Source organism: Biomphalaria glabrata, chromosome 15 (genome assembly GCF_947242115.1).
Source record: "Biomphalaria glabrata chromosome 15, xgBioGlab47.1, whole genome shotgun sequence".
Lineage (NCBI taxonomy): Eukaryota > Metazoa > Mollusca > Gastropoda > Planorbidae > Biomphalaria > Biomphalaria glabrata.
The window spans coordinates 13,764,424-13,780,800 of NC_074725.1; the positions used below are offsets into that span (position 1 = coordinate 13,764,424).

The 16,377-nt window shown below is 34.3% G+C and overlaps 1 protein-coding gene and 1 long non-coding RNA gene across 5 annotated transcripts in view; one reads left to right on the top strand and one right to left on the bottom strand.

Moving 5' to 3' along the window:
• Positions 1–16,377, top strand: part of LOC106055671 (filamin-C-like) — a 97,151-nt gene that overhangs the window by 23,208 nt on the left and 57,566 nt on the right. For all 4 annotated transcript variants that reach the window (XM_056013117.1, XM_056013118.1, XM_056013119.1 and 1 more), the window contains exons 5-7: positions 6,444–6,657; positions 6,773–6,881; positions 7,179–7,366. In XM_056013117.1, the coding sequence (XP_055869092.1) occupies positions 6,444–6,657; positions 6,773–6,881; positions 7,179–7,366 (511 nt within the window). The remainder of the gene's footprint in view (positions 1–6,443; positions 6,658–6,772; positions 6,882–7,178; positions 7,367–16,377) is intronic.
• Positions 15,085–16,133, bottom strand: LOC129923190 (uncharacterized). Its single transcript, XR_008775111.1, has 2 exons — positions 15,797–16,133; positions 15,085–15,682 (listed from the first exon to the last, which is right to left on the bottom strand). It is a non-coding gene; the product is annotated as an uncharacterized LOC129923190 (long non-coding RNA).

Consider the following 16,377-nt stretch of genomic DNA (forward strand, 5'->3'; position numbering starts at 1 on the left):
CCTAAACAATGACATTGAAAACACACCGCTCCTAAGTAGCCTGTTTATGGTGTGTTCTGTGTTTAGAGTGTGTTCAGTCTGTGTTTATGGTGTGTTCTGTCTGTGTTTATGGTCTCAAACTGATCGCAGTTTGTTTTTTTTTTTCGTGCATATGATCTATTATTTAACTTGTGTGTGTGTTGTCTGGACTATGAGGCTGCTTTTATTTCCACTTTTGCTATTACACCAAATGTCGTGAAGAAATTAGATACAAATAATAACAATAAGGATAAAGAAAGAAGACATAAACAAGAGGAAATATTGACAATAGTGCGATTCACAAGTTTTTTTCTTAGCATTGGTTAAAGGATGTAACTAAAATTGAGATGCACAGAGTTGCTGTCCTTGTGAAAAAAACAACAACAAATAAACAACTTAAACGGCCCCATTTAACAACGAAAGAAATGGATAGAAAGAGAAAAAGAAAACCCACAATGAAATAAGCACCCCTCATTCTCTTTATCATGCAGCTTGCAGACCACTACCTACACCCCATCTCCCAAACCATTTCCGACGTTTCCTTTAAGGACAGATCTTAAGCTAATTGCTAACTTGCCAATAGGATTATATAAGAAATACATTTTAGAATAATTAAAAGAAAAAAGACAATACCAGTTATAGAGCGATTATTTTTCTCTTAATAATTAATGAATGTTAGAATTTTAAATCATACAATAATTCTTACCCCCCCCCCTCGGAAAACAATCTTGGTTTAGCGAATGTATAGATCTATAATACTTCAATGATAGGCCTTTAGATCTCGATTTAGAAGACTATGCACAAAATGTTCCTGAACATTAATTTATTAAACTCTGGAATGAAGAATGCCCCCATGGGAAAATACCCGAAGACGTATAGTCCGTTAAAGATAAATATTTTGTCGTTCTCTTGCCATATTTAAATATATTTCTTTTTTTTTCTTTGAACAATTATAACGGTCAAACTAGAAATTCCAACGAGCTAGTAATTCTTTTCTCAACAATAAATAGCAGATTTAACATTTCTAGGAAAATCGATAGAGCCCTTTTCGATATCTGTGTCCAGATTCCACCCAGAAGATTTTATTAGAAGTATTGTAAAAAGCACATGTTTTTTTTTCTCTCTCTCTCTGTGGCACTTTACGCTTCGAGAGGCGATCTTTTCCCAATGCAACTTCTTGTGTGGCTCAAGAGGCCAATCCTTGATACACAGCGGCTTTTGTATCTAGGCCATGACAAAATCCAAAGACTAGTAAGATTATAAAAGATAAATTTCTCAGTGGATTAAAAAATTAGGAATAGGTTCAGCTTCTACATCTATTCTAAACATTAAATTATATTACATAGGTTAGGGTTGAAAAAACAACAACTTTACTTTATAAATCTACTTTACAAAATAACGCCTTGTTTCAGCTTTTTTTGAAGGTCTTACATATTTTCTTGTAGTGTTAGAGATTTTCATGTCCAGTCTAGGTATAATATATGTCCGTTGTTCGAACTAATGCCACTTGTATAATTTTTATATGGCATTCTTTGGCTAAAGGTTCAATACTGTCTCTATAGACGGCAAGCTCTTAGCAGTTCAGACTATTTCTCTGACGTCACACATTTCATCTCGTTCTAAACGACTGAATGAATTCAATGGACGTTCTTTGGTCAACTTAGTAATTGTACAGAGCGCTTGGATGTTTGGCCAGTAATGTGAATGGTTGCTCTTCGGCTTGTCACCGCTCAGCAAGCGCTGGCCCACGGTCCCAATTCACAATGTGTTGGTCCTGGATTCTCCCTGAGCCACGTTCTGTTTAAACTAATTATTTGTTCAAGGATACACACCGTTAACTGTTGCCTGTACGATCTTGGCCTAACCATCGTACAATGACATTAGGGTCCTTGTCTTTTGTTTCTTTTTTGTTTTGTTTTTGTTTCTCAATAGTGTCTATTTTTTTAAAGATATATTTTTTGTCAACAATAGACACAATTGCTAAAGTTGATAACGCGGACAGTAGCAAGCATAGTGAGTTGCTTTTGGTTATAGCGTCTTCAGTGATCCAAGCAGCAAGAAAAACCTTGGTGTGCTATGACTGATGAAAGGGATGCAACTTCCCATAGTTACGCATATTTAAATAAAAATATAATTAAAAAATAAACTGCGATGCGTTCTTATAATTAATAGTGTCTTAAAACTACTGCAACACTGTCAGAACAGTTTACACATGTTCTCTTTCAATCTTTTGGTACCCTACAATGGAAGTATATTCAGTTTCGCTAATTTGATTTTTGTTGATCTGTAGAAAAGTTGAGTTGTGGTGGTAATTAATTTAAACAAAGCTTATATTAACTCTCTCTATCTGTCTGGCAAAATTCTCTTACATTCTCTCACATTCTATTCTCGGATTAAGTTGAAACTTTGCACAATTATTCATTTTCGATGACAACACATGAATCAATAAAAATAAAATTAACCACTTAGTTAATTAATTAGTTATAATTAATTAATTTCTTTTTTTTATATATATAAAAAGGGAAATAAATCTTGCTGTATTGATAGAAGTGGCAGTGATTGAGCGTTTCTTTCCCTAATATAAGCTCTTTTGTTAAAAAGTATTTTTATATTTAGCTTGTTTTAAAATTAAGCTTGAAAAATAATTGCCTTCTTCTTTCTAGTGACTAAGGTCAGTGTAAAGTATTTAAAGGAGCCTCTACTGCGCGATTCATTCTCACTTGGGTTAGTCATAAATAAAACAACTGGTCCATGTGGGTATCTATAAATAGAGTACAAACAGATGTGGGATTTCAATCAAACGTAGCAAACATGCTCTGGCTTTAGCAGGCTCCATCCATATTCGTTGCTTTGCTAATGAAATAGGTGGTCAGTTGATGGAGGTCCTTCTGTCTAGGAAAGAGCGCAAAGAAAAAATAAATAGGCCTATATAAAGGCGCTACCAAAAATATAAATAAATGCATGAAGACTAAAGCTTTAATTAATCAATGACAGCGAATAAAAAATATTGTGTAAAAAGGACAGGGTTTGGCCGTTTTTTGTTAAAAAAAAAAGCCAAGTTGAAGGTTAGAGAAGCATGATGTGACATAATGATTCTAGAAGATTCTATGAAAAAGGTATAAAAGAAGAGTTGTTTATTTGTTGTTGTTTTTTTTTTTTTTGGTTAGAAAGTTAGATCTACGTGTCGCTAGTTGAAAGTAAAAAGCTGATTAGTTTATTGATCATCATTATTGTATCCTGTATCTACTATCTACCTTGTACATGAGCTGTATGTATATTGTTTTATGCTTGACTTTAAAGGCATAAAACTTTTAGAAAAATATATCAGCGCATGCAGTGTCCCTTCATTGTTTTCTTTAAGACATGGAATCCCTTTGTAATCAACGAAAGGCAATTTTTTCCGTTGCTCTTTCTTCAAAATGAATACAAATATCCACGGAACCATTTTTTTTTTTTTGGGGGGGGGGGTCTAACTTCTAAGCTATAGCTTGTGTTGATTATAGGTAAATTCAAGCATTGAGTGTAAATAGGCATTAGCCACCACGCCGCTTTTTTTTATGGTGCCGCCACTGTTCTTTAACTGCATGTCCTAGTTTGACCTGACCTGACCTAGCTTTTAGCCCAGTAATGCCTAGTTTGTCATCCTAAAACATTCCAAAGTGTTTTAGTTAGACCCTAGTCCAAAGCGACAATAAAACATGTTCAAGAAGTTTATTTTCTTCTACCCACGGTTTCTTTTGATTGGCAGAATGTAACAACAGTTGCGTTTATTTGTTTTTCCACAGCATGACATAAACGTGGACATGTCACAGTGATAACATTGTCTCAACCTTCTCTTTGTTTTTCTTCATTATTTCATTGACTTATTCCGGTGTCACAATTCTCAGCTCGTTCTTTTCATTGTACGAGGTAATGAACCTGGAAACAACATCGAAGGAACGGAGTTTTCGACATAGTTTGCCAATTTACAGACAGGGTTATGTCTTTTAAAGATGTTCCCTATCTAGACTAGTATTGGCAAAGAAAAGAAAGTGTTTTGTGAAATACATACATTACTGAGCTCAACTAGTTACCGTGGTTCGACCAGCAAAGCGATCTAGCAAGTTTGCTCTCATTAACAGAATGATCCCAGATACAAATTTCCAACAGGGTGATGACACCAGAGGCTTTCGTAAATCTCAAAAGATTTCAGCTTCAACTAGATTTCAAATGTGAGGCAGAGGCGTAGTGAAGGGAGGGCAAGGGGGAACGATGCCCCGGGTGCCATCCTTTGGGAGGGGGCGTCACACGCAGAGGCGGGAAAAAATTATTGTAGATATATTTCTATGCGATGTTCATATAAAATGGGGTTGGGGGGGGGGCGCCAATAAGGTTTCTTACCCCAATCGTACGTTTTGCTCACTACGCCTCTGATGTGAGGTCATCATTTTGGCAAGTGTTTATCCTAGGAGCCCCATAACCCTACTGAAAATTTGGTTTATTTATTAGTACAAATATAAACTATTTCTAGAGGCATAAGAAAAACAATGAACTCTTAGACTCTTTAGTACTTCAACTAATCAGCTAGTCAGTATTTATTTTTGTTGCGCCTTGTTGGTTACAGCCTCGTTTTGAAAGCCAGGCTGATGGCGCTTGTATGATATACGTATGAAATATACACCCGCAGCTGTATTTATGATTTATAATAAATGTTTTAAACTTAGAATCGGTGTACAAAGTTTTGCAAAAAGTCAGATTATCGTGTACTTTTAGAGTGTGTAGACAAAATTCTTTTTCTTGCAAGTAAGACACAGTACCATGGTGTTGAATTACTATCCTCTAACCTCTGACAAGAATGCAAGTACACATATAAAAACAACACCTATATGATAGATATAAATTCCAAGACAACTCACATACAATCTTGATATGTTCGTACTTTCTCTGGATACGGTTGAATGCACAGACCGCGTGACTTTATTGTGCCACCCTGTCTTCGCATTGACCAACAGATTATGTCACGTTCAAAGACCCATTGTATATCGTTTGATATTGACACTGAGACATCGCGGCATTCCTGCGGTGTCAGAAATTTGAATTTGGTGTCGAGGTATTTTGTCTCATTTGCATTTCTTTATTATGTGTGAATAAATAAAAAACAGAAAAAAAACACATACTTCACGTTTCAGACAGCTACCTAGAGACTAACTTGTTACGGTTACATTTCAGATAGCTACGTAGAGTCTATAATGTTACCACATTTTAGATAGCTACACAGAGTCTATAATGTGACCACATTTCAGGCAGCTACCTAGTCTATAATGTCGTCACATTTAAGTTACATTTCAGGCAGCTATGTTGAGTCTATACCACATTTAAGACAGCTACGTAGAGTCTATAATGTTACCACATTTCAGGCAGCCACCTAGAGTCTAAAATGTTACCACTGGATCAGTGCTTTAAACCATTTTAATTTTATGTAGGCCTAATATATGTTCCATTGAGATCTAAAATATATTGTCAATAAGACAGCTGTTGTTGGTGGCCTTCTGTTATTAGGATAATTTAGGACCAGAACAGAGATTAATTAGGTCGGGTTTATAGTACATTGACTACATAAACATTTTAACTGCTCAAAAATATTTTTTTGTTCGATTATGACCAATTTTTAGATGAAGTCTGATTCACCTATGTCGTCTCTGTATGAAGAGAACAAAATTAGAAGACGCACTTTTATTTCTTGATCATTGGCTCTCCCAATATAGCTGATAGACTGAAGATCGTCGCAATAATTTGAAAATCGAAATATCAGCTTTCACCGGAGTTTGAACTCGAGAATTATAAGTTAATCGTCTGCTTTGCCATTTGGCAAATATGCTTTTTTTGTTCTCTTTTGATAATGTCAGTTGATTAGTAGGCTGCTATTTATAATTAAAAGTTATTATTGCATTAAATGATAGAACTTATTAGACCAAAAGAAACAGTTTGCTACCTATATCACCACTATAAGTTACGATAAAATGAATCTGTGTTCAGCCCTCGGTAAATAACTAGCTTATTTTCTACTCGGGTTCTTGTTTACGCAACTGTGGATTAAGTCCATGAACTTGTAGGTCTTCTTGTTATTCTTTATAATTTGTTTTTAATGCAAATTGCGACAACCTAATCTACAATTTGACACAACACGTCTGGAAATAGCAGTATTAAAGTAAACTTATCGGACCTATACCTGTACATAACTTTAAAAAAATGTATTTACCTTAAGAATCCAAATTATATGTTTAAACAAGTTTTAGCAAATTAAAATGTCTGCGTGGAAGAGAATTGGGGAGGTAATTTTGTTTTAAAAACTTATCTCAACTATTCTATCTTTTGTTTCCCCTGTAAATATTAAATTCTGTTATAGATATTTATTGCTTAGATTTACATTAAATTCTATGTTACAGACTTCACAACTGCAAGGAAGCCATGTCCATAGCACAGCGGGAGCTCAACATCCCCATCGTTGTCAGACCTGAAGATTTCTGCTCTCCTCACCTGGACGAGCTTTCTGGGATGACATACCTGTCGTACTATATGATGGTGGACTCACCTGGCTATCTGGCCACTCGTAGGGAGATTAGAGCCTTATTACAACAAGGAACAATAGACAATTTCCAAGTGAGTTCCATGCATTTTAAAAGCTCTTGGTAAGGGAGATAATAACTAATATTTTCCTTATCTTCTCATGAAGCTACATGACAATAAACTAAAAATAATTTACCCTACTTCTTAGACTGATTGGAATGATGGACATCTGCTGTGTAATTTGGTTAAATCTGTTGGTGGAGATGTGCCAGGCTGGCCACAATTGACCCATGACCATGTCACCAATTTGCAAACAGGTAATGATTACAATTAATATTAGAGGTAATGAAAATTTGCTGTTTTTTATAGGAATATCTAAATAACTTAATATTTTATTGCATATCTTAAAAACTTTCATCTCCTTATCTTTACTGTAACAATTTAATTTTTAGGCTTTTAGGCTATTAGATTAATATTTTGTTATTTGTGAGAGAAAGTAATTACATTTTTTTATCAAAAATAGTTATGAATAACAAAGCAATTGAGTATACAGAAGAAAAAAAAAGACATAATACAAATAGCAATTTGTTCAATTTCATTTCATCTTTTATCAGGTATTGATGCTGCTAAAAGACTTGGAATTGAACCCATATTTTCTGCCAAGGAAATGGCTGACCCAGAGGTGGAGCACCTTGGCATCATGGCATATGCTGCACATTTCAGGCATCATAAGCCAGTTAAAATAGTTAAGAACAAAGCGACCATGAATGGTGATTTCAACAACATCTATGTGAAACAGGAAGTAAGTGGATAAGACAATGTCCCCATTTTTATCTTTGCAATTCATTGAAGAAGCTTCTATATTTGTTTACATACAATTATAAACTAGAGACACACTGATACATTCCAGCAGTCCAATATTGAGATCCTTCAATTAACACTTAGTTGTATTTAAGATGCATGCTCAGAGACAAGTTTCAAGTAGGCCTCTACATTTTCTTACCATCAATACTCTTTATTTCTATCACTATTAAGATGGAAGTTAAAGACATTTTTCCATATCTCTTGATTAATTTAACCATTAAATATTGTAGGTTTGACCTATTCAGAGAAATTTCAATAATTTTTTTTTTTGACTTGAAGACTTCAGTCTTGCTGGAGGGGAACAGCATAGGAAAGAAGTTACAATTATTATATACATAGCCTATTGCAATTTAACTGTAATATAAATTAGCTTAAATCAACCCATGGCAGAAAATAATTTTATGTGACAAAAAAAAATATTTAGGTCACATCTGGGTTGGTATAGCATCATGAAATATTGCACTTTTTATAATCTTCAGACTAAAAAATATTTCCCTAATTGATCTATGTTATAGTCTTTTTTTATGACATTGACTTGTAAGCTTTGGACGTTTCTTCAGAAATGAAGATTATTGCATTTGAACTCAAACCTTCTGCAGAATGGCCAGGGATGGCACAAGACTGGATTTAAACTTGGGTTGCTCAAGTCTACAGTCTGGAGCACAAACTACATCCCTTCCTCTTCTCATTTTTGTTTGACTCCCCCTTCTGCTTTTAGTAGTGTCAGGTTCTTGTATTCTTGTATTTATCAAATTATTATTATATATTTCCAATGCAAATATTTATTAATATTAAATATTATTTCAATTTGTATTATTGTTATTATTTTCTGAACTTATAATATTTTTGGCTCAAGTTCAGCCTGACAAGCACATCATACACATATAGTTGTAGATAAACTAATAAACTAAGTGTATGATGTAAATAACAATAAAATTTATTCTTGTGATATATTTACAAATGACTGATTCATGATGACTGATAATAATAGTATGAAATATCAATATGTAATAATATGTAATCTACAATGATCCAGTTAGTCTCCTTAGATACAGAACATTCATATAATTATGAAACACATAGTATATTACCTTAACTATAATAAGTAGTTCAATGGATCACCTAGTCCTTCAATCTCAAAAACAACAACTGGTAATATATGTAGATCTAGCCTCTAGATCAGGTACTGTCCACTGACGACAATTCCAAAAAGTAGAAGTTCATAGTTGACACTACACCATCAGGTCTGACCACTGCAACCCGCAGTCTGGAATCTTGAACCTCAGACTCATGTACAAATCCACGTGCACACCAGACGACCAACTGAGAGAAAGACCTCAGTCCTGTAGACTGTAGACCTAAAGTTGTACTCTCAATATAGAACTGAGACTGAATAAACAAGTCTTGACACTGAGACTTGACACAGAGTCTAACATATAGACTTGACACTAATACTTGAAATAGAGTCTTCAACTGAGACTACGACTAAAACTTAGTCTTGACGCTAAAACCCTATAGAAGATAAAAGAAAGGATTCTTCTAATCATCTATATCTAGTCTAATTATAGACTTACAAATACGAACGAATTCAAATAGAAAAACTATACAATGAAAAATAAAACTCACCCTAAACAGGGGTCAAGATAATCCAACAAGAAAATGTCCAAGGCAAATGCTAAGGCTATCCAATAACAAAAACCAAGGAGAAATTCCAGAGCTCTCAAAACACGTCTATCTGTACCAACGTACAAAACAATGGAGAGACTGTACTAGACGATAAATGACGCAAATCACACACACACTAAATTTACGTCACTAGAAGTTGTGACAAGCAACAAAAACTCAGTCCTCTAGTCTACACAGAAAATATTAATAGTGTAATGACGTCATCAATATAGTGATCAACGCCGCACTATCAATTAGAGAACTAATTCTACTATACAGTTACATAGATAACTGCGACATTCCCCCTCCTCAACGAACTGGCAATTTTGAAAAAAATTCCAGTTATCATAAAAACTGCAAGGAAATTCTCCAGAAAATCAACTTCACCAAGATCAATACTGCAAATACGTTTCCAAGAATTACAGAAAGAGACCTCAAAATCTCACTGAGAAAAACAACTGAGAAATCCTCAACAACCAATAATCATTATGATTACCTCAACAATAAAAAATCTTCATTATACACTTCAATAGACAAAATAATGTTTGTCTCAAAAATTTACAGTTAAAGTTACAACTGTTTGCATGTTACATAGTTACATTATCAAATTTGATCAATATCAAAATTAATATAACATAAGTACATGATTGCTCAAATGAATCAAAAAAATTATACAAGTCTTGAGCATACATCAGCAAAAACATTTAATTCTCCCTTCAAATGGACAGAATCAAAACAATAATCCTGAAGTGTTAAACACCATCTAGTTATTCTTTTGTTACAATAATTACTATTTGCTATGAATGACAATGCCTTGTTATCGGTCTGGAGATGAAACTTCACTCCTGCCAAATAACGATCTAGCTTTTTGATCGACCATACAATGGCCAGTCCTTCCCGCTCAAGGATAGAGTATTTCTGTTCACGTGGCAACAACTTGCGACTGACAAACTTCACTGGATGTAACACACCATCTCTCATCTGACTTAATATACCTGAAATGCCTTTATCTGATGCATCTGTCTGCAAAAAGAATGGAAGAGAAGGATCAGGCAATCTTAGAATAGGATAATCACACAAATAAGTTTGTATTCTTTTCAGTGCCACAATACACCCATTACTCCAATCAATTCTCACAGATTTCCCTTTCTTCAATAACTCTGTGAATGGAAACACCAAGTCTGAATAACAAGGTATAAATTTGGAGTAATAGTTAACCAACCCAATTAATGACCTTACTTCCTTCTTGGTACTGGGTGGTTTAAACTCCAGGATCTTCTGAACATTTTTACTATCTGGTTTCACTTCTCCCCGACCTACATTATGTCCCAGAAATTTAATGTTAGTAAAGCCAACCTCTAATTTAGATGGTTTTAGAGTAAATCCATGACTTTTCAATACACCGAAAACATTCTGTACATCTCTAACATGAGTCTCCCAACTTTCGCTAAATATACAGATGTCATCAAAATAAAACAATACATTCTCAATATCTCTTAAAATACTCTTTAAAACTCTATTAAAATGGTTAGGGGCACCACTTAAACCAAATGGTAAGTAATGAAACATGTAGTGTTCCTCCAGAACTCTAAAAGCTGTGTACTCCTTACATTCTTCACTTATAGGTATTTGCCAATACCCTTTAGTTAAATCAACTAAAGTAAAATACTTAGCCCTGTAGAGTTTATTGAATAGCTCTTCTTGATCTGGTATTAATTCAGCTGGTATTTGTGTAACACTGTTTAACTTACGGTAGTCAATGCATGGACGTAGTGTACCATCACGTTTCTTAATAACCACAACAGGAGCGGCATATGATGAATCTGTGGGTCCTATGATACCCAACTTCAACATACTATCAATTTCCTCTTTTAATTTCTCCTTCATATTTATTGGTACCGTATATGGCTTTAATGCTATAGGCTTAGTGTCCAGCAACTTAATCCTAAATTCTTCCACATCTGCTTTACCCGGTATGTCTGATATAATATCTTTGAATTCATCCAGCACCTTCATTATTTCACATCTCTGATTACAGTTTAAATCTGGGTTGACCTTCAATTGTGATAAAATGTCTTCATTCGTCTGCTTCTTATTGTTGATTTCTAATGTCGGAATGCTTGGTAAAATATCTTCATTTGTCAAGTCTTCATCAAATTCCTCCTCATCATCCACAACAGACACCATATTAGCAGACAAAATACTGTTCTCATGTTCAATATTAATAACAGTTTCACTTGTATCATCTTTACTTCTGCTATGATATTTCATCAATCTATTGATATGGTAAAGTTTCAACTTATCTCCCTTCTTTACCAGAAAATTGAATCTTGATACCTTCCTTATAACTTTAAATGGTCCTTGCCAATATACAGATAATTTGTTTTCTCTTTGAGGTTTAAGTATCAATACACAATCACCTTCATCAATCTTGCGCAATGTAGAGTATCTATCATACTGAATTTTGTACTTTTGCTTTTTAACCTCACTATTTCTGTTGGCAATTGATGTCACATGAAATAACCTCTCCTTCAAATCCATTAAGTATGAGTAAACATTCCTGTATTCATCTTCCTCCTCTTTGTTTACAAATACTTGTTTCAGAATAGCCAATGGTCCTCTCATCTGTCTTCCATATACCATTTGAAATGGCGATATTCCTGTAGTTTCATTTGGGACCTCTCTATAAGCAAAAAGTGCAGCGCTAACCTTTCTATCCCAATCCTTTGGACTCTCTTGTGTAACCTTCCTTAGAAAACTTTTCAATGAAGAATTGAAACGTTCATTCATCCCATTCGACGAAGGGTGAAAAATAGTTGAGTGCACTATTTTAATATTGTAGAAGTTACACACTTCCTTGTATAAATCCGCAGTGAACTGACTTCCGTTATCACTTAGTACCTCGTGCGGTATACCAATTCTACTGAAGATTGTGTTTAATGCCTCAATCACAGTTTCTGTAGTAATATTTCTTAAAGGTATTGCCTCTGGCCATCTCGTAGCAATGTCAACAAATGTTAAAATAAATCTGTTCTTGTTCTCGGTAACCTCCAACGGACCAACAATATCTATTGCCACTTTGTAAAATGGTGTTGTTACTATATTCATATTTCCAAGTTCAACTCTGTCACATCTTCGTGGCATTCTACACCGTTGACGAATATCACAACTCCTAATAAAGTCTTTAACATCTTTATCAACTCCTTGCCAAAAGAAATATTGGTATATTCTTGACTTTGTTTTCCTAACTGACAAATGACCTGCAAATATACTTTCATGTGCTGTTTTCAAAATTACTTCCCTTTTTGACACTGGAACCACGAGTTGTTTCTCTTCCTGACCTAATTGACCTTTGAATACACGATACAATAATCTATCGAATACCTTGAATCGAACACTTCCATTTGTCTTATTATCCACACTCTTCTCCTTCTGTCGATTCCATAATTCTTGTAATGTAGGATCACTCACTTGTTCTCTCAAGAAATCTTCACATGATCCAAATAACTTATAACAATCTTGAATAACTTCTGAATGTTTCATAATATCAGCCTCATTCTCTTTTTGTTTCATTGCTCTTGTAACAGCAGCACCAATATGTTCATTATGTTGTTCATCTTGTACATTCCCTATTATTAGATCAGCTACTGGATTTTCAAAACAAGCTACAATATATTTCCCTGTGATATAGTCTGAATTGATGTCAACACATGCCAGTGGATATTCCTTAATAGTACCATCAATCAATTTTAATTTGTAGCTACCTGGAATTTTGTCTTTGCATTCAATTAAAGAACTTCTTACCCCAATAACACTAGATCCTGAATCACGCAATATAGACACTATTTTATTATTTAATAATCCTTCTTCAAAACGTAATTTCCCTACAGACTTTTTCCTCAATTTCTGATCAACAATAGACATAGTTTCTTTTCTACATGGAGTAAAATATTCTATTTCATCAGCCAGATTAGAATGACAACAACTTTGAATTTTACGTGAACAATTTAGTCATCTCTGCGTACCTGTGTTTTGCACTTTCTTTGACTTGTCTGTGTTTTTCTCCTTAGTATAATCAACACCTGAATAATTCCTTTTGTTATTTCCTCCACCATGGTTCACATCATTGTAAGCTCCTCTCCAATTCCCTCCATCCATTCTCCTTCCTCTAGTATCAAACTGCCTCCTGTAAGTTCCATATGACACATTCCTTGTGCCTGACACATGTCTTGGTCCATCCTTATTATATGTCACCTGCTTTGGTTTCACTCCGGCTCCACCCACATAACATTCCGTTGACCTGTGACCTACTTTTCCGCACCTAAAACAAGTTATGACTTTCCTGTCACTAGCATAATTCTGACTTGTGGCTTCAGCAGCTCCCATTACATACACATTTTCCTCTTTACATAATGATTTTGTTGAACTTGCAGTCTTAAAACTTTCAATTACTTGTAGCATGTCTTCTACATTATCACTTTTATTTAAGATAAGTTGACGATACACTTCGCCTGAAACACTCTCTAATAATCTGTCTGTCACAATCATATTTTTCATGCCTTCTATGGTCTCCTTTACCTCCGCCATCTTCATCCAATTGTCTAGTGCCCTTTTCAAATCGGCTACATATCCCCTGAAATCATTTTCTTTAGGTCTAATTTGGTGAAATTTCTTCCTACACGTTTCTCCATTTATATCAGCCTGTCTCATTAGCATAACCTTTACTTCATCATAATTTTCCTTCCTAAACAGATCATCTTGCAGCATAAAATTCTTGAGTTTCGACGTCAATTTGTACGATAACAACATAGCCCAACTTTTCTTATCAATACAACATCTTGTTGCCACCGCCTCAAATAGAGTCAAGAAACCAATCAAATCCTCATCTTCCTTCATATTCTGAAAACTCTTGTCCAACTTATCAATTATATGTCTATGTTTATCCTGGATCTTAGGTTCTCCTTCTTTGTTTTCAGATTTACTTTCTTTCTGCAACTCCTTCTCCACAATTTTCTCCTGAAGTCTAGCCAATTCCAATTCTTCCTGCCTCTTTTTAGCTTCCACTACTTCCCTTTCTTTCCATCGTTCATGCTCCTCCTTCTTTATGCGTTCCTCCTCCGCCCTTTGTTCCTTCACATAGTTCTGCAAGTCAGCTCCTGTAAAACCCAATGCCTGCCCATCCGCTATAAATTGTGAATTTATAGAAAACCTAGTCTCCATCCTTAGAATTTCCAAACAATACAAGTTTAACAGGTCAAATCGGAAAAATTAATTAGAGCACAAGATATACTATTAGCAACCAAAAAAAAAATACACTTAGCTGTGCTTTCTCCTGCGAAGATAGAATCTGCCTCAGCACCAGGAAGATAGAGTATTGATGACAAGGTACAGCCAGATACACCAGGACAACTTGAGAATCCCAACAAACAGATCACAGCTCCAATTTAGGTCCACCAATCAGTTTGGCATGTAACAAAATTATATCTTATTAGTATAAATTTTAAAAAAAATATTATATATAAGATACAATGTTAGCAATAACAATATGATACACTGGCACCAATAAAGTCTCACACAAAAAATGTATACGATGCCTTTCCTGAGTAATAAGGTACAATCACATAGTACCGTTATGAATAGTAATGTGACACAAACAAGTGTCTATAATCTGAAAATATACTCTTACAAGTACAGAAATTTATTTAGCAAATATTCAACTGTCAATAATATAACAAATTATGACTGAGATAATCCCTCAAATAACTCCTTTAACAGTTTAGACGAGCCCCCAAAATACTTGTCAGGTTCTTGTATTCTTGTATTTATCAAATTATTATTATATATTTCCAATGCAAATATTTATTAATATTAAATATTATTTCAATTTGTATTATTGTTATTATTTTCTGAACTTATAATATTTTTGGCTCAAGTTCAGCCTGACAAGCACATCATACACATATAGTTGTAGATAAACTAATAAACTAAGTGTATGATGTAAATAACAATAAAATTTATTCTTGTGATATATTTACAAATGACTGATTCATGATGACTGATAATAATAGTATGAAATATCAATATGTAATAATATGTAATCTACAATGATCCAGTTAGTCTCCTTAGATACAGAACATTCATATAATTATGAAACACATAGTATATTACCTTAACTATAATAAGTAGTTCAATGGATCACCTAGTCCTTCAATCTCAAAAACAACAACTGGTAATATATGTAGATCTAGCCTCTAGATCAGGTACTGTCCACTGACGACAATTCCAAAAAGTAGAAGTTCATAGTTGACACTACACCATCAGGTCTGACCACTGCAACCCGCAGTCTGGAATCTTGAACCTCAGACTCATGTACAAATCCACGTGCACACCAGACGACCAACTGAGAGAAAGACCTCAGTCCTGTAGACTGTAGACCTAAAGTTGTACTCTCAATATAGAACTGAGACTGAATAAACAAGTCTTGACACTGAGACTTGACACAGAGTCTAACATATAGACTTGACACTAATACTTGAAATAGAGTCTTCAACTGAGACTACGACTAAAACTTAGTCTTGACGCTAAAACCCTATAGAAGATAAAAGAAAGGATTCTTCTAATCATCTATATCTAGTCTAATTATAGACTTACAAATACGAACGAATTCAAATAGAAAAACTATACAATGAAAAATAAAACTCACCCTAAACAGGGGTCAAGATAATCCAACAAGAAAATGTCCAAGGCAAATGCTAAGGCTATCCAATAACAAAAACCAAGGAGAAATTCCAGAGCTCTCAAAACACGTCTATCTGTACCAACGTACAAAACAATGGAGAGACTGTACTAGACGATAAATGACGCAAATCACACACACACTAAATTTACGTCACTAGAAGTTGTGACAAGCAACAAAAACTCAGTCCTCTAGTCTACACAGAAAATATTAATAGTGTAATGACGTCATCAATATAGTGATCAACGCCGCACTATCAATTAGAGAACTAATTCTACTATACAGTTACATAGATAACTGCGACAAGTAGCCCCACATATAAAAAGCATTTAAAAATAAAGATAAGATCCTACATGTGTAGGACATAATCATCTTCTCTTTTGAATTAAAATCTGTAACTTATAAAATAAGATAAGACTACACAACACTTGTTTAATAAAATTATTCCTGCTGAAAAAATATATCTATGGGTACTTATTAATTGTTACTATTTAAGAACTGCAACTAGGGTTCTCTTACTCCTTATAAAATATATATGTTACAATAGT